Source organism: Ovis canadensis, chromosome 14 (assembly GCF_042477335.2).
Source record: "Ovis canadensis isolate MfBH-ARS-UI-01 breed Bighorn chromosome 14, ARS-UI_OviCan_v2, whole genome shotgun sequence".
NCBI classification, from domain to species: domain Eukaryota; kingdom Metazoa; phylum Chordata; class Mammalia; order Artiodactyla; family Bovidae; genus Ovis; species Ovis canadensis.
In genome coordinates, this window is record NC_091258.1 from 79404268 (window position 1) to 79423309 (window position 19042).

General features: G+C 42.9%; 1 protein-coding gene across 3 annotated transcripts; it reads left to right on the forward strand.

The window, feature by feature from the left end:
• The first annotated feature begins 4492 nt into the window (after positions 1–4492).
• On the forward strand, positions 4493–14094 carry LOC138418327 (zinc finger protein 211-like). 3 transcript variants are annotated; one of them, XM_069549526.1, is made up of 4 exons: positions 4493–5068; positions 5184–5222; positions 6144–6270; positions 10215–14094. In XM_069549526.1, the coding sequence occupies exons 2-4, from the start codon at positions 5190–5192 to the stop codon at positions 11663–11665; spliced, it is 1611 nt and encodes a 536-aa protein (XP_069405627.1). In that variant the 5' UTR covers positions 4493–5068; positions 5184–5189; the 3' UTR covers positions 11666–14094. The 3 variants fall into 3 exon arrangements, with proteins under 3 accessions (XP_069405627.1, XP_069405626.1, XP_069405628.1); XM_069549525.1 differs by having other exon boundaries at positions 4493–4878; XM_069549527.1 differs by having other exon boundaries at positions 4493–4698.
• Positions 14095–19042: the final 4948 nt, after the last annotated feature.

The following is a 19042-nucleotide window of genomic DNA, read 5'->3' on the forward strand; positions in this document are numbered from 1 at the left end:
TCCAGCCTGTGATATTTTATATTTGAATATATTGCACAGTGATCACAATATGTCTAGTTAACGTATATCATGGTTTATGTTTACAATGTTTTTCTTTTTTATTCATTGATTTATCTGGCTGTGTCAGGTCTTACCTGTGACATGTGTGATCTTTAGTTACAGCATTCGAACTCTTGGTTGCGGCATGTGAGATCTAGTTCCTTAACCAGGGATCCAACCCAGGCCCCTGTGATGGGAGTGCGGAGTCTTAACCGCTGGACCACCAGAGAAGTCCCCACAATTTTTTCCTTGTAATAAAAAATTTTAAGATCTACTCTCTAAGCACTTTCAAATACACAATACCTTTTTTTTGGCTGCACTGGATCTTCGTTGCTTTACATAGACTTTCTCTAGTTGCAGTGAGCAGGGGCTACTCTCTTTTTCGGTGCACAGGTTTCTCACTGCTGTGGCTTCTCTTGTTTCCGAGCACGGGTTTCAGTACTTGTGGTGCAAAGGCTTGGCAGCATGATGAGTCTTCCTGGACCAGGGATCGGACCCTGGCCCCCTGCGTTGGCAAGCAGAGCTTTTACAACTGTGCCACCAGGGAAGCCCAATACGTTGTTATTAATTATACTTACCATGCTGTACATTACATCCCATGACTTTGAGTCAATATCAAGAAAAAAATAACATGAAGAACATATATAATTTTTAAATCAAAGGGAAATTGATTGGATTAATTATGGTGTATCTTCTTGATGGGACACTTGTCAGCTGTGGATGTGTTTGTGCCGCAGTGTCTCTATCGATGCAGGTCCAGAGCCTACTGATATGTTTAGTAAAGAGTGGCAGAATGTTAAGTGAGGTTATCTTTCTTTTTCTGAGCGAGAGGAAGAAAATATATATATGGGCTTCCCTCATGGCTCAGATGGAAAAGAATCTCCCTGCAATGAGGGAAACCTGGGTTCGATCCCTGGGTTGTGAAGATACCCTGGAGAAGAGAATGGCTACTCATTCCCGTATTCTTGCCTGGGAAAGAGGAGTGGGCAGACTACAGTGTATGGGGTCACAGAGGGTCAGATATGACTGAGGAACTAACACTTTGACTTCACTTTTGTGCACGTATATACATGTCATACATATTCATATATACACATGAATCAGTGAGTTTTTAAATAAAAATATATGTGTTAGTTTTGTATGTTTACATGTATATGTCTGTACATTGACATGTATGTATGAATTGAAATTACACATTAAAAACGTTTATGAAAAATGAGTACCTGTGAGGAGGAATCATATGTTAAAACAAAGACTTCAGACTCATAAGGAAACCTGAATTGATTCTTATAGGTATGCATGTATTTGGCTGCATGGGCTCTTAGTTGTGGCATGTGGGATCTGGTTTTCTGATCAGATATTGAACCTGGGCCACTTCTTAGCTGCTGAACCATCAGGTAAGTCCCTGGATTGAGTCTTGATGGGCTCCCCTCTCTCACTGTCAGATCTCAGGGTCCTTTCCTCACATCCCACTGGAATTATTCCCCCACATCTGTTCCTGCTGCTTCTGGTGGCTATCTGTATTAGTCACTTTCAGTGATTCTCTTTCAGTGCTTCACAGAAGTCCAGACGTTTGTCACGGATGACTTCTTTTCTCTTTGCAGTCACTGGTACTGCAATTACAGGTGGAATGATAATCACCTCCCTGAAAGGAGCTGAGACCATGGAATCCCAAGCCTTTATCTTAGATGCGTATGTTCCATTTGCGCACCTGAACACTCTGTATCAACAGTCACTGTCCTTGAAACAAATCCAAGCTTTTAGGTAGCTCTTAATTTCAGATAAGTTTCAGGTTCTTAGAAAGCATGTATTACAAAATCAAGTAACTGTTCCAAAGGCTATTAGATAGACTATAGGCAACTTACCCCCACTCTCTGTGAATGGAAACACTAAATTTCTTATTGATTCATCTCCGCAGACCTCTATGATCAGGAGAAATGATGAGTCATTATTACTTCCGAGGTACTGCAGGACTTTAGGGGCCAGAATGATCAGTACCTTCAATGATGCCAAGATTGTCAGGCTCCCTAATACATGTAAACTTTAAATAGATAGATAGATATACATAGATGGTAGGTAGAGAGATACACATACAGGCACAAGTATATTCAAACAGAAAAATATATTTGCTAAGGGAACCAGAGACATGTCATCATGCTATTCCACCTCATTCAGGAAGCCTGTCATCTTCTCTCTTCTCAGCTATATTGTCTGAATTTCTCTCACTTTATCCTCATTAAACACACCCTCGTAGCCTACCTTCTAAAAACTTCAGGACACAGGCCCTGGTGAGTTTTAAAATGAAGAAGGTAAATCTCCTACTTTGTAGACTCCTGAGGTCTGTGTGATGGTGGTGTTTATAAGTGCTGAACTGGTTTTGTGTTTTATTTTTGGCTGGGGAACATGTGTTAAGTGGAGTCTTTAATGAATTATTTGTAAAATTCTATCATCACTGCAAGGCGGTAATATTTGTCATATTCAGACCAAGGAAATAATCATATATTCAATTTGGGGGGATTATGGAATAAATGAGTAATCAGGGTGGTTAATCAGTAATCAGGGTTCCCTGTTTGGCTCAGCTGGTACAGAAGCTGCCTGCAATGCAGAAGGTACTAGAGATGCAGAGTTGATCCCTGGGTCAGGAAAATTCACTGGAAAAGGAAATGGCAACCCATTCCAGTATTCTTGCGTGAAAAATTCCCTGGACAGAGGAGCCTGGCGGGCTATAGTCCAAATGGTAAGAGTCAGAAGTGACTAAGCATGCACAAAGTGTAATAAATCACATAAATGAATTATGAGCTGCAAATTTAAAGAGCTGTGCACAACCTCCTCACTTAATCTGTAACCCACACATGTCCCTCTAATAGATTCTTTTTTTAAGTTATGTTCTCTTTTTATTGTTGTCGTTCAGTTGCTAAGTTGTGTCCGACTCTTTGTGACCCCATGGACTTAAGCACGCCAGGCTTCCCTGTCCTTCACTGTCTCCCACAGTTTGCTCAAACTCATGTCTATTCAGCGATGACATTCAACCATCTCATCCTCTATTGCTTCCTTCTCCTTTTGTTTTCATTCTTTCCCAGCATCAGGGTCTTTTCCAATGAGTCGGCTCTTCACATCAGGTGGCCAAAGTGTTGGAGCTTCAGCTTCAGCATCAGTCCTTCCAATGAACATTCAGGGTTGATTTTCTTTAGGATTGACTCGTTTGATCTCCTTGCAGTTCAAGGGACTCTCAAGAGTCTTTTCCAGCACCATAGTTCAAAAGCATCAATTCTTAGGCATTCAGCTTTCTTTATGGTTCAACTCTCACATCCATCCATGACTACTGGAAAACTATAGGTTTGACTATATGGACCTTTGTTGGCAAAGTGATTTCTCTGCTTTTTAATACACTGTCTAAGTGTGTCATAGCTTTTCTTCCAAGGAGCACGCGTCTTTTATTTATTTTTGGGTGTGCTGGGTCTTCTGCTGCCCAGGCCTTTCTCTAATTGCATCAAGGGAGCAGGGTACTCTTCATAGCAGTGCAGGGGCTTCTCATTGCTGCGGCTTTTCCTGTTGCTGTGCACCAGCTCCAGGGCACTCAGGCTTCATTCAGTAGTTGCAGCGAGTGCACTCAATCCTGGGCTCTGGAGCAGAGACTCAATGGTTGTACCGCACAGGGTTAGTTGCTTTTCCAGCATGTGGGATCTTCCTGAACCACAGATTGAACCGATGTGTCCTGCATTGACAGGAGGGTTTTTTACCACTGAACCATCTGGGAAGCCCTCTCTAATAGATTTTTAACAGAAAATAGCTTATGTGGCATTTCGTACATGACTGTCAACTGTTTATTACAAAAAAAAATTATGTGCCTGTGTAAAACAGTGTTGTTTTTCACCTAAAATAATTTAATGTTTTATGGATCAGACGGTGCTTCTCAGTGTTCTGTACATTGACTAACAAGAAGGGGAAGCCCGGGTCCCACCATCTTCCTCAGAGATGTCCAATAGGCCTCCTCTATCTTGTCTGCTATGGTCCAGGTGATTTTTTTTTTTTTCTTTAAAGTCCCGGCCAAAACTCACGAAAGCTCACAAAAATGACAAACTCCTCAGTCTGCGTGCATTTCAAGGACTCTTGCATCTACCAGCGTATGTTCACTAGAGGCGACTGCATGGAATCTGAATTATCTAAGCACTTAAACAGATCACTATTGATCTCATTAAGGCTTTCGAAATGCACTTCGGTCTCCGCAGAAATTGGCCTTCGCCTCTTTAAGAGGAAGCGAAGCCTATCCTCGACCTAGAGAAACAGGGAGGTCTGTTCTCAGCCGCACTGGATATTGCTTGACGCCTTTCCAGGGGAGATTCAAGCAAACACGCCCCTCCTGCCCGCCTGTGTGGCAGCGGGAACTCCATTACCCAGCAAGCCACGCGTTGAGAGGCAGCTAAGATTACCCAATGAACGCCCAGAATTTCAGCATTTCTGGGACGTGGTGAGGCGGGACTTCTGGTGTCTTCGTTGCGGTCTGTTCGGTTGTTAGCTGGGTCCTAAGGCCGAGTGCGTAGACTCGGGCTTGAAGTAACGGAGAAGGCGCGAGAAGAGGCTTTGTACCCAGTGGCTGGAGGCGCTTCTGAAGTCGGGCACGTCGCCGCCGGCGGGGCGGCCTGGAGACGCTGCTGCCGGGTCAGTACGGGCCAGGATATAGCAGGCCCAGCGGTTCCGTAGCGGCGGGTGCCCTGAGCGACCTGCTTCAGGTAAACGCTGTCCTCCCGGCCCGCATCGCCCGCGACCCCCCGGACGCTAAAGCTCCGAGTGTGCGAAGCCTCCTCACGTGCCCGCAGCCCCGGCCCCGGGATACAGGCGGTGAGGCGGTCGTGTGTGGGGCCCTGTGTCTGGCGGACAGTGTGATGGCGCATGGGAGAGGGTGACAGGCTGAGGGACCCCCAGGTGCAGAGGCTTGAAGGTCGGACTGAGGCGGGAGGACCGGGAACCCTGGAACCCATTTGGTGTCTGCAGGGAACAGGACACACAGCTGCTGAAAGTCAGTACAGAGGTTAGACGCTTGGCCCCAGGTACTTGGTTCGGGTGCCGCCAGGTGTGCGGGGAAGGCCTGAGGCCCTGGAAAATTGCCAGGATCACATCCCTCTAAGACATACCTCTTCCCACAGGTTTCCATGGCTGCGGAGGTGCTTTTGGAACCTAATCGGGTAAGTGGAGGTTACCCTCATTGGTCGCAACACTGTGTTAGTCGCTCAGTCGTGTCCAACCCTTTGCGACCTCATGGACTGTAGCCCGACAGGCTCCTCTGTCCATGGAATTCTCCAGGCAAGAATACCGAAGTGGGTTGCCATTCCGTTCTCCAGGGGATCTTCCCGACCCGGGGATCGAAACCAGATCTTCCGCATCAGAGGCAGATTCTTTACTGTCTGAGCCATCAGGGAAGCCCTCTGCTGCTGCTGCTGCTAAGTCACGTCAGTCGTGTCCGACTCTGTGTGACCCCATAGACGGCAGCCCACCAGGCTCCTGTCCCTGGGATTCTCCAGGAAGCCCTCTAATTTTCCCCAAATTTGAGTTGTCATGAAACTTGTCACCTGGCATTTTCCCAGCCCTTGGGTATGGAGATCTTGGGAAATCCTAGCTCAGGGTCCTGAGTCCAGTTTGAGTGTTATATGAAAGGGTTCCCATTTCAGGCCACCAATAGAAAGAGATGGGGAAGCTTGTCACAAAAACAGGAAGTGCTTGGAGGTGAGACTAAGCTGGTTCAGGGAGGTGTAGGTCTCCTTCCTTCCTGGCGAGAATAGACTGGCTGTGGGGAGCAGCAGTCAGACCTGGAATGACTGTCTGTGAAGTCGGGCATCTATTCTGGAGGCAGTGGGAGGTGTGGATCAGATGAGGGAGGTGATTTCTTCTGGGTCTTTACAGGCTCCACTGGTTGCAGAGTAGACAGCAGCATGAACAGAGCCGTTAGTGGGAGAGTGAGGAGAGAGCAGACAGCTATGGCACCAAGGTCGGGAATCTCTTCTGAGCTCTTAGGAGGAAGATGGAGATGGGGTAGATGTGCGAGGAGGTGGATTGTGGGTCTTCAGGAGTGAGGCAGTTGATGGTCTCATCTGTCTGTATCCTGACAGGGCAGTGTGACCTTTGAGGATGTGGCTGTGTACTTCTCCTGGGAGGAATGGGCTCTCCTTGATGAGGCTCAGAGATGCCTGTACCACGATGTGATGCTGGAGAACTTTGCACTTACATCCTCACTGGGTAAGCTCTTCTGTGTGCCCCTGTGCCCTGGGCCAAGCTCTGTGCTTCTCTTTTCTCCAGGGGTAGGTGTGTCCCTAGTTGCCTGGATTTGTGCTGTGTTTACAAGGGCTGGGCTGAGTGCTCGCCTCCTTCTCATCTGTGTCAGCACAGCACCTACTGCCCCAAAGCCTCCTAGGGAAGAGTTTGGTATCACTGTTGTTTTGTCAGCCTAATGGACCCCCGTGCCTTGCCCTCTGCCTCACTGGGTGACTCTCTAGCACCATAGCACCCTAGCATAGCACCCTTCTTTCCTATAGCTCACATTTGTTTCTGACTGTGCTGGAAGTGTAGGCACTTAAAAAGTCACTGCTTACACAAATGTAAGTACTACATCCTTTGGTTAGGTTTTTTTTTTACTTTATTTTTGTTGTTGCAAAATATACAAAACATTTGCCTGATGGACTAAATAGCATTTAGTCCATTCTCATTGTGCAGCCATCACAATCCTGCATCCATAGAACTTTTTCATCATCCAACTGAAACTCCATATCCATTAATCAGTAACTTCTTCCATCCGTTGACGGCCACCATTCTACTTTCTGTATCTATGAATTTGACTGAGTGTTTCATGTAGGTAGAATCAGACAGTAGTTCTCCTTTGATGTTTGGCTTACTTAGCATAATATGCTAAAGGTTTATCTATGTTGTAGCATGTGTCAGAATTTCTTTCCTTTTTATGACTAAATAATATTGTATGTACAGATTTTGTTTACTCAGCACACCATCAGTGGACAGTGGGTGCTTCTGCCTTTTGTTTCTCGTGAATCATGGTGTTATGACATGGGTGTGCAGATTTCTTTTAGTGTCCTTGCTTCAATTCTTTTAGGTATATACATACCCACAACCAGAATTTCTGTATCTGTGATAGTTTTTTTTTTTAATTTTTTGAAAAATCACCATAGTGTTTTCCATAGCAGCTGCACAAAGGTACCAATTTCTCCTTGCATACACTTCTTTTTTGTTTTTTTGGTTTTTTTTTTTAGTATAACCATTATAATTAGTGTGAAGTGGTACCTCATTGTGTTTTGATTTGCATTTTTCTAACGACTGATGATGTTGAGCATCTTTTCATGTGCTTATTGTTTATTTATCTTTGGAGAAATGTCTCTTCAAAAAGTCTTTTGAGAATTTTTGAACCAACTTGACTGATTTTTGTTGTTGATTTAGGAATTCTCTCTTTGAGTGTTAACCCTTCATTGGATATGTGATTTGCAAATATATTCTCCCATTCTATGAGTTGTCTCGTTCTTATGTTCATGGCATCCTTTGATGTACCAAAATTTTTCATTTTGATCAAGTCCAGTTTGTTTTTCTTTTGTTGCTTGTGCCTTTGATGTCATATGTAAGAAATCATTGCCGGATGCAATTGTCTTGAAGCTTTTCCATTATGTTTTCTGTTAACAGTTTTACGGTTGTCACTATTAAGTTAGATCTTTGATCCATTTTGAGTTAATTCATGTACCATGCAACTTCATTCTTATGCATGTGGATATTCAGTTTTCCCAGTATCATGTGTTGAAAAGTCTGTTTTTCCTTTTTGGATGGTATTGGCCTTCTTTTTGAAAACTGTTTGAACTTATCTGAGCAAGCTTATTTTTTAGCTCTTTATTCTCTTTCATTGGTCTATATGTCTGCCTGGATTCCAGTATCACACTGTTTTGATTACTGTAGCTTTACAGTGGTATTTGATATTTAAATGTGTGAGTCCTCCAACTTTGTTCTTCTTTTTCAACTTTGTTTTGGCTATTTTGTGTCCCTTGAGATTCCATATGAATTTTAGGAAGAATTTTTCTAATACCACAGAAATTCTCACTGGATTTTTGATAGGATTGCATTGAACATGTAGAGGTTGTGGATAGTTTAGTGTTTTTTTTTTGGATAGTTTTGACATCTTCAATATTAAGTGTTCCAATCCATGAGCATAGAAGTTTTTCCATTTATTGTCTGTAATTCTTTTAGCTATGTTTTGTAATTTTTAATGAACAAATCTTACCTCCTTGGTTAAATTTGGTAATTTATTCTTTTGACAAATACTTTTATCTGTGGAATTGTTATCTTAAGTTTCCTGTTGCTAGTTAGTGTATAGAAATGTAACTGATTTTTTTTTTTTCCATTCTATATTCTCTTTCTTTGCTAACTTAATTTATTCTAACAGTTTTGTGGTGGAATCTTTAAGATTTCATGAGATGTGGTGATTTCTTATTTCTTTTCTCTTTTGGATGACTTTTGTTTTCTTGCCTAATTGGTCTGTCTAGAATTTCTAATAGTATGTTGAATAGTAGTGTTGGAAGTTGGCATTCTTTTCTTATTTGTGATCTTGGAAAAATAGTTTTCAGTCTTTTACTATTGAGTTTGATGTTTGCTGTGGGTTTTTAATTTTTTGCTTCCATTATGTTAAGCTAGTTTCCTTCTATTCATAGTTTCATAGTTGAGTATTTTCATCATAAAAGGGTGTTAAATTTTGTCAGATGTGTTTTGTACATTGACTGAGATGATAACATTTTTTTCCTTTCTGTTAAAGTGATATATTACATTGATCAAACTTTGTATGTTGAATTATCCCGGCATTCTAGACATAAATCCCAGTTGTTTGTGGCATGCCATCTTTTTATTGTGCTGCTGAATACAGTTTGCTAGTATTTTATTGATTAATTTTGCACTGATAATCATCAAATATATTCCCCTGTAAGTTTCTTTTAGTTTCTTTGCGTGCCTTTTTCTTTTAATATCAGAGTAATAGTGAGAGCTCCAAATGACATAAATTAAAGCAATTTTGCATTACAAAGTGGTTACATCAGACTGATTCTACCACTGTAGTTGTTGTCCAGGTGGGAAAATACCTGGTTTTACTACTCTGCCATCTTCCTGCTTACTTACTCCTGCATCTTACTACTCTGCCATCTTTACTACTCTGACACTCTTTTGTTGTGTCCATAGGTACTATTTGTAATATTTGAAATATGTTTCCTGTGATCTGTTGTGTCCTGAGTGTTTTGGGCTCGTATTGACTGCTGACTTGTCCTGTCCTTCCCTTTGGAGTTGTATCATCTAGCTCTCATGCGGTAGCTCAGCTGGGGCTAAAGGAAGAGTCTTTTGTGCTTCCCAGGATGCATATGATTCCACTCTCCACAAGATGGGCCCAGAGGGGACCTGACCCAGATGAACAGCAGATGGAAGAAGACATGACTTCAGGGCTTGATTGAAGTCATACCGAGAATCTCTCTTGTTTTACTTCTGTTTGGGTGCCATTGCCAGTGGCCAAGCTCACCTCCATCATTCCTTCTCCATTTTTGACACTTTACCAACTTGCCATTTCTATTAGTCATTTTTATTCTGACTCCAGCTGAGAGCTACTGTCTACCTCTCTGGACTGCTTACCTTACTCATTTCTCACACTGTTCCCTCCTCAGCGCTTTCCTTCTTTGTAGTGTTCTAAAGTATGCACCTATGTAATAATCCTTAAACACCTGTTAACCTTTGTTCCAGTCAGATTTTTCTGGACCTAAAATAAACTTCTACATAGCATCACATATAAGCTATTGACATGCCTTCCCTGGTGGTCCAGTGGTTAAGACTCTGTGCTTCCACTGCAGGGGCCACTGATTCAATCCCTGCATCGCACATGCCATGTGTCATGGCCAAAAAAATAAGGCCATTGACAGAGAATGATCTGTAGCATGTGCCTTTCCCCTGGGCCTTTCTTTGTGTCCTGTGCCTATTGAGGCCTGTACTGTTCGGTGACCTTAGGGACTGAGTAGTGTACAGAAGTTGCTTTTTTAAGGTGACCCCAACTTCCTTTTCCTGAAAACAGCTTCATGGACTGATTCTTTGATGTAACAAGTTACTTTTGTGATGCCTTCTCAAAAAAGTTAATGTGTACTTCGTCATCACTTCTTTAATTTCAGGCTGTTGTCATGGTGTAGAAGATAAGGGAGCGCCTTCTGAAAAAAGCATTTCTGTAGAAGGAATGTCACAGATCAAGACTCTCAAGGCAGATTCATCTCCCCAGAAGGGCCAGCCCTTTGAGAAGTGTGGCCCAGTCTGGAGAGATAATTTTCACTTGCCTGAGCATCAGGAAGCACATCTTGGGCAGAAACCATACCTGTGTGGGAATCGATTCTATATCTCTGCCAACCTTCAGCAATACCAGGGACAACACAATAGAGAGATACCCATCAGAACTTCTGTGGACACAGCCTTGATTATAAAGAGCTGCAGAACCTGTGTGTCAGGGGAATCCTTTTTCTCTAAGGGAATAAGGAAAGACGACTTAGCCAGCATGGGATTTTTCCATCAACCTGTCACTCACAGTAATGAGAACGCAAACAACAGTAATGAGTGTGACGTTGTCTTTCACAGTGGGGAAGGGCATCGGAACTGGGGAGAAGGCAAAAAAATCCTCAACTGCACAGACACACTTGTTGAGGAGCAACGAGTCCTCACTAGAGAAGGGCTTTATGAGTGCAGCAAATGTGGAAAAACCTCTACCCGAAGGTGGAATCTCATTCAGCACCAGAAAGTCCACACTGGAGAAAGGCCTTATGAATGCCATGAATGTGGAAAATCCTTTACCCGAAGCAACAGCCTGAAGACCCACAGGAAAGTCCACACTGGAGAAAAACCTTATGGGTACAAAGAATGTGGAAAATCTTTTAGTCAAAGATCCAACCTTGTTCAACATCAGAAAGGTCACCATGGAGAACGGCTTCATCAGTGTGGTGAATGCGGAAAATCCTTTAGCCGAAGCTCCACTCTCATTCATCACAGGAGACTTCATACAGGAGAAAGACCTTATGGGTGCAGCAAATGTGGGAAATCCTTTAAGCAAAGCTCTAGCCTCAGTTCACATCAGAAAATCCACACAGGAGAAAGGCCTTATGAGTGTAGGGAATGTGGAAAATCATTTAGCTGCAAATCTAACCTCATTATCCACCTGAGAGTTCACACTGGAGAGAGGCCTTATGAGTGTCAGGAATGTGCAAAATCCTTTAGCTGCAAATCTAACCTCATTAACCACCTGAGAGTTCACTCTGGAGAAAGGCCTTATGATTGTACAGAATGTGGACAATCTTTTACTCAAAGATCCATCCTCATTCAACATCAGAGAATTCATACTGGAGAGAGGCCTTATGAATGTCATGAATGTGGGAAATCTTTTAGCCGAAAATTTAGCCTCATTTACCACCGGAAAGGTCACACTGGAGAACGGCCTCATCAGAGAAAAGAACGTGGGAAATCTTTTAATTGCAAGTCTAACCTCAATGAACACCTGAAAACTCAGACTGGAGAAAGATCTCATGAGTCTGGGGACAGTGGAAGATCCTTTAGCCAAAGTTCCAGCCTCATTCAGCAGTAGAGAGTTCACAGTGAAAAATATCTTGAGTGCAGTGAATGTGGGCAGTCTGTTAGCTGCTAATATGGCCTCATTTAATACTAGAGACTTCACCCTAGTGAAGGGCCTTAGATGTGCCAGCAGATGCAGTTACTTCTAGTATAGTTACACTGGAGGAAAGAAGTTGTGAGGGAGCCATCTACCTGAATTAAAGCTCTTATATCAGAAAATCTTCAGTAGGGGCATTCCCCTAAAATTCCAGGTATGTGAGAATCTCTTAGGAGTTGTGTTACAGTTTCTTACCTCCCAGGACCCTCACCAGCTTTATGTCACTGCCAGTTCTGTGGCAGAATTCATTTTCATCTCTATCACCTGGCAGGTCCACAGTGTACATAAATTACCTCCCAACATGCTTAGGTAAGCTGACCTCTGTCCCATTCCCTTAGGGGACGGAAGTAATGAGTAGTCTTAGCTCATATGGCATCTTCTTTCCCTTCTCATTTCCACAGTAGGGCGTGAACCTCATTCAGTTTGGGCCCAATGGACCCAGTCTGAATTCTGTTGGTGACTTGACAGAAAGGCCTTCATTTTCAGGGACATGTTAGTTTCTAGTGACACTTCTCTTGGATTTTCTCAGCCTCCAAGTGTGGAGGAACTAGAGGAACCACACTGGGAATTGCATGCCTCGTGTAACTTTGCACTTTGCAATAATAAAGGCATTAATATTAAGCCCCCTTTGGTCTGGGCGTTCTATTCACTGTGTAAGGTGATCTGAAGACAGCTAGGCTCTCCCAGCATTGAGGGTGGCATAGATTTCATGGGGGTCAGGTACACTGTTTGCCTCACATGTCAGTATGAATGAAGACTATAGCTCTCTTTCTAGTTTAGGCACAATGTAAATACATTGTTACCCAAAGTCTCCTAAGAAAGACTGCAGAGCTTTGGGGTCCTGATTTGTGGACTGTGTATCAGGATTTTTTGTGGGCTCGGAAAACACCCTGGGAAGCCAGGAAGTTGTGACAACCTCTAGTACTTCTGGGAACATGAATTGTTATTCAGAGTGAATATCACATAATGCTTAGCAGTTAACCTATGAAAGAACCACATCCCTGATCCCCAGAGTTCACTAGATAGTGCCACTGTAAGACTACAGGGCTGAGGCAAACTCTCTTGGTAAAGTACCCTGGAGCAGAGGAGACTGCAGTGAAGTAGGCGGAGTATGCCCCTTCTCCAGTTGTATCAACAGATGCTCCAGTGACTGTGCAGTATCAGTGTGCACAGATGCCCAGAAATTGCCAACCTCCAGGCATGTGTGTCTTTTGTGGCTGAGGTCATTGTCAAAGAAAATGAGCTATTGGCTTTCTGGATTCCTATAGCCTCTCTGGGGTGTTCAGCCAAAGCCCCTTGCCACAGAGGCAGAGAAACAAACACGGAGAGAAACGAGAACCCTTAGTTCACAGTGTGGCTCTGTGACCAGCCAGCCTTCCTGTTAACTCAGGTGAAAAGGAATCTGTTACTCATCAGTATTTGCTACCACTAAGGCAAGGCTGTTCCTCCAAGGTCATCAGGAAAGAGAGGCAATATAGGATTGCCAAGCCTGATTCTCTGAAGAGTGAGATATCTATATTTTGCCTTTGAACCATTTTATAAAATTTTATTCTAGTCATCATGCAATATTCTTTGTCTATTTGAAGTATGCAATTTAAAGTTTACATGTAAACCAAGAAAACCTCATTGGAATCACAATAATGTAAGTTATGGCCATCATTAATTTACCTTCCAATAGATTGTTTTGTGTGTTCTAGAATTATATATGATTTTATTCTTCAAATGTTTACTCTTTTCTGATTTTATTCATGGTTCATAATTATTTTGAGATTCTTCACTTATATATAAATAGTTCATTCTTTTTATTGCTGAACTAAGTATCTTTTCTATACTTATTCCATTTGTTTATTCATTCATCTGGTTAAGAGAATTTGGGTTACTTCCAGTTTTGGCTATTCTAAGTAAAGCTGATAGAATAGTTTTGTGTAATTCTGTATGTATGTATTTTCACTTGTCTTGTGTTAATAACTCAAAGTGTAATACCTGAGTCAGAATAGGTGAATGTTTAACTTACAAGATGGCTAAATGGTGACCTTAAATCATTTTTTGCTTTTATATATCCACCAGGTTTTGTAAAATGCCTCCACATTTTTGCCAGTACTTGATATGGTCAGTCTTTTGAATTTACCCTTTTAGTAAGGAAACACTAATTTTAGTTACATCTCCATAAGAATTCATGGTGTTGAACTTTTTTAAAAATGTGTTTATTTGCCATCTGTATATCTTCTTGGTGAAATATCTGTTTATATCCATACTTGTTTTACTTTCTTTTCTCATTATACTTTTTTATGTTGTGATTATTTACCATTTTATTAATAAATAATCAGCTCATTTTTGTTCCTTAATTTTTATGCATTCTGTACAATGTAATTGCCACATATACCATATAGTTTTATAAATTTAATCTGCGTTGTTTATATATTCTTAAGCCTAGGCTTTCAAAAACATAATTAAGTCTTGGTTTGTAGTGTTTTCCAATTTCCCTTATATAAATACTCTCACTTTAGCCAATATCAAACTGCCAACATGGTTTCACTAAACATGGAGTTGGGAAGAGTTGCTAGAAGTCCATCATTCTAACTCCAGGAACTACAATAATCTGTAGGACTCAGATAATAGTAAAACATAATAAAATTATTAGGAAGTGAGAAGTTTTGAATATTTGTTTCATGAAAGTATAATTGACTGAACATACACACTGCATGTGTTTAAGGTGTATATTTTGATGTTTTGTACACACTTAAAACACCCCGAAACAAAAATTTACATTGGAAACTAAAGACCATCTATTGATATATTAATGACACTTACTCAGTTAATATTAGTGACACTCAGTTACATTATTCAGTTCATTATCTCAATTATTCAAGAAGAGAAAAGCAGAGCATGCAAGATATTTCAATTACAGGCAATTGTTGAGGAAAAAACAAAAAAACAAACTTTGAAAACGTTTTTCACACAAGGGGTCAGAAAGAATGCTTATTGGGAATTCCCTGGCAGTCTATTGGTTAGAGTTCCACACCTCCATTGCAGGGGACACAGGTTCCATCTTTGGTTGGGGAATTAAGATCCCAAATGCTGTGCAGTGCAGGCAAAAAAGAAAAACGCATATTAAAAGTTGAGAAGCAAAACAAAAAGGAAGTTGAGATGCAATTTTCTAGCATTCTATTTTGGAGTCAAAACCAAACTGAATCCTTTGATAATTTGTGTCTGTGTTCTTGTTGAGGGAAAAGCCATGAGTAATCCACCATAATTCAGAATAATTGGGGTTCTATAAAGTGGGGAATTTCAGTACATTTAAAAGCAATCAGAAGGAGCATAGTTATAATTTAAAGTGTTTTCAGCTCTAGACATTCTCAATACTATCACCCACTTAACAGAGGAGCAAATTTTAGGCACTAATTTCTAAAGTTATCCAATGCATATAGACTAGGATTTATTGAAGACTGTTTGTATCTCTCTTTCTCACATATCAATTGCCTATGTTTGGTAAATACTGTAATCACAAATATAATCAAAAGCAGAGACGTTACTTTGCCGACTAAGGTCCGTCTAGTCAAGGCTATGGTTTTTCCTGTGGTCATGTATGGATGTGAGAGTTGGACTGTGAAGAAGGCTGAGCGCCGAAGAATTGATGCGTTTGAACTGTGGTGTTGGAGAAGACTCTTGAGAGTCCCTTGGACTGCAAGGAGATCCAACCAGTCCATTCTGAAGGAGATCAGCCCTGGGATTTCTTTGGAAGGAGTGATGCTAAAGCTGAGACTCCAGTACTTTGGACACCTCATGGGAAGAGTTGATTCATTGGAAAAGACTGATGCTGGGAGGGATTGGGGGCAGGAGAAGAAGGGGACGACCGAGGATGAGATGGCTGGATGGCATCACGGACTCGATGGACGTGAGTCTGAGTGAACTCCGGGAGTTGGTGATGAACAGGGAGGCCTGGCGTGCTGCGATTCATGGGGTCGTAAAGAGTCGGACACGACTGAGCGACTGAACTGAACTGAATGTTTTGGAAAGAAAATAGTTGCCTATTTCAGGGCTGGGTCTTGAAGGGCATATTTCACAAGCTACAATCATGCAGCTGTATGCAGACATCTGTGTGTGCTAAGTCACTTCAGTCGTGTCCCACTCTTTCCTATGTCCATGGAATTCTCCGTGGAGTGGGCAGCTGCCGTGCTTTTCTCCATGGGATCTTCCCAATCCAGGGATTGACCAATCCAGGGATTGACCCTGCAACTCTTGTCTCCTGCATTGGCAGACAAGTTCTTTACCACTAGTGCCACCTTCTGGCAGAAGCTAAAATAGCACTATGGAAATCAGACAGTCAGGAGGTCAGATCCAGAGACTGAAAACAGACGCTACTATAAGTGAGCCAAATGTCACTGAAAGGATTCACAACAGTAATTAATTTATTTCACACTTATACAGCTGGGAAGGAAAATATTTGTGTTAGAGTTATCCTCATAAGTGTTTACATGATCTTTTCCAAATAACTTTAAGCACAAAATAGCAAAAGGAATTAGTAGACAAAAGTCACACAATATGATCAATTACATGAGAAAAGACCAGAAATCATGTGGAACACATAACAAAAAAGTAACTTTTATATAAAAATGAGGTTCATTAGCATAAAGTGAGAAGTAACCGATTTTGTTTACATCCGAGACACCACCATAGCTGTTAGGGATCCTGGGAGGGATGGCATCTTACGGTGGGTTACAATATATTGGTCCCGTCAGTTGAGGCCCCTGTACCTCCTGTAACTCACATGAACAGGCCATTCAGTCTTTGCAGGTCAATACGTTACTGTTATATGTGTCGTTTAGTCACTTGGTCAGGTCCAACTCTTTGGCAACCCCATAAATGTAGCCTGTCAGGCTCCTCTGTCCATGGGATTTCCCAGGCAAAAATACTGAAGTGGGTTGCTATTTCCTTTTCCAGAGGATCTTCCCGACCCAGGGATCAAATCTGTGTCTCCTGCTTTGCATGTGGGTTCTATATGAATTGTAAATAAGCACATGAAAATAGTGTCAGTATTATTGTTTAAGGAAATCTGAGTGAAAACCACAGTGAGGCCCTTCTGCACACTCATTTTCATGGGTAGCATTAAAAGGCTGACAATATCCAGGTGTTGAAGATACAAAGAAAAGCAGAACCCTCATACATTGCTGGTAGGAATGCAAAGTAGTAAAAGCTTGGAAACACTGGCAGTTGATAAAGTTAATCATCCACTTTTCCTCACTATAATTACAAGAGAAATGGAAACCCTGTGTCCACAGAAATACTTGGATGTATTCGCACATTTGAGCTTCCCTAGTGGCTCAGTGATAAAGAATCCATCTGCCTGGAGAATCCTATGGACAGAGCAGCCTGGCAGGCTACAGTCCATGGGGTCCCAAAAGAGGCAGACATGAGTTAGTAACTAAACAGCAATTCTCACATTTCCAGGAACTTTATTCTTCAAAGCCTACAACTAGGTAGCAAAAAGAAATATCCATCTACAGATGGACGGTTAAGAAAGTGTTATATTTATCAGTGGAATACTCCCCATCAATATGAAGAAATGACCACTGACACAAGGCGGGGGAAACATCAGTTTGAAAGCGTTTTAGTAGGTAAGGATGTGTGCGTCACGTGTATCCACAACTGCGGTAGACTAGAAGCCTGCTGAGATTGGGTGTTCACATCCAACAGGAAAATGAAGGCCTGGGATCTGGCCCTCAGCTGCCCAGTTCTGAGGGGCCACCCCAGGTGATATAATTGAAGATTTGATCCTCGCCTGGAGACAGGCTGGGATGTAGGACCTGAGACCCTTTGCTGCGGTGCTTGCACCTGGACAAACGTCTCCTTGAATGGCAGATACAAAGAAGCTTTAAGGGACTAAAAATAACTCCATGCGTGGGCAGTTGGGGCAAATTATAAACAATAAAATACGAAAAGGCCCAAAGCCAGCTGCCACCTTTGAGGTGCCCGTCTGCCGGGAGCCAAAGCGAAATTACAAAAAGTACTACACATGATCCCTGCACACAGAACCTCCACAGAGGGGCAGGCAGACCCTCTGATCTGCCCCTGCCCTCACTGCATTTAAGGGACCTGCTCGCCCCTCCTCCAGAAGCCAGCAACGACATCTGCTCTTTGCACTTGCTCTGTTGTTCTGTGGCTCGAGTTCCAATAAAGCCTTGCCTGAGTTTCTCATCTGGCCTTTTATTGATTTCTATTGATTAGGGAAATCCAACAAGCTGAGTTGGTAACAATCTCTGAGCTAGACTAAATGGCTCCAGACTAAGGGCCACTGGAAGATGGAAGAAGGCTCCGCAGGTGGATCAATGGTAAAGAATCCGCCTGCCAATGCAGGAGACACGGGTTCAATCCCTAAGTCAGAAAGATCCCTTGGAGGAGGAAATGGCAACCTAGGAAATCCCAAGGACAGAGGAGCCTGGCAGGCTGCAGTCCATGGGGTTGCAAAGAGCCAGACACAACTGAGCATTCACACATTGGGAGACGCGAGAAACACTGCCGCACCGTCAAGTTCAATGAGCTGCACCATTTGCTGATGAGGAGTCTTGCCTTGTGTGTGTGTGTGTGTGTGTGTGTGTGTGTGTGTGAAAGAGAGAGGTGTGTGTGTGTGTGTGTGTGTGTGTGTGTGTGTGAAAGAGAGAGATTTTAGTTCCCTGACCAGGAATTGGACCCATTCCCTCCGCAGTGAGAGCTCAGTCCCAACCGCCGGACCTCCAGAGACTTCCCAGGACTCTTGCTTTCTTGCTTTCTGGCCTCTTTCCTACTCCTACCAGCCTCTGTACACACGCCCTCACATAGCATCCTCCTGGAGCCCCCAGCCGGGCCATCTGTGCGTCCATCTTGTCCCCTGACTCTCCCGCATCATGTCCACACCCGACTTAGACTGCCGGACCCCGCCCTCACCCACACAGTCCCACGTCTCCTGCCTGATCATCACGTATTTTCCTCTCTCTTGGGGAGGGATCCAGATCTGGGTGCGTCTGCTTCCATTTTCTTGACGTATCCCACAGCCAGTATTTCTTTCCATGTCTATTTTCGCCCGTGCTGCGTCTCTTGCTGCACACGGCCTTTCTCCAGTGGAGAGCGGGGCCGCTCCAGTCGCCGCGTGTGCGCTTACTGCAGTGGTGTCTCCCGCGGAGCCAGGCTCCAGGGTGAGCAGCTTCAGGAGCTGCAGCACTCTGGAGGGCTTCGAGGGGGAGCTCCGCACCACGACTAGTTCATAGGAATAGGTGTTAGCCACTGTTTTGGAGGCATAAAGCAGAGAAAATCCCTCCC

Bases quoted from the DNA above. Each gene is read 5' to 3' on its own strand.
- LOC138418327 (XM_069549526.1), top strand. From the start codon at position 5,190: ATGGCTGCGGAGGTGCTTTTGGAACCTAATCGG. The intron at 5,223-6,143 runs GTAAGTGGAGGT...GTATCCTGACAG, and splicing joins TGCTTTTGGAACCTAATCGG to GGCAGTGTGACCTTTGAGGA. The intron at 6,271-10,214 runs GTAAGCTCTTCT...CTTTAATTTCAG, and splicing joins TGCACTTACATCCTCACTGG to GCTGTTGTCATGGTGTAGAA.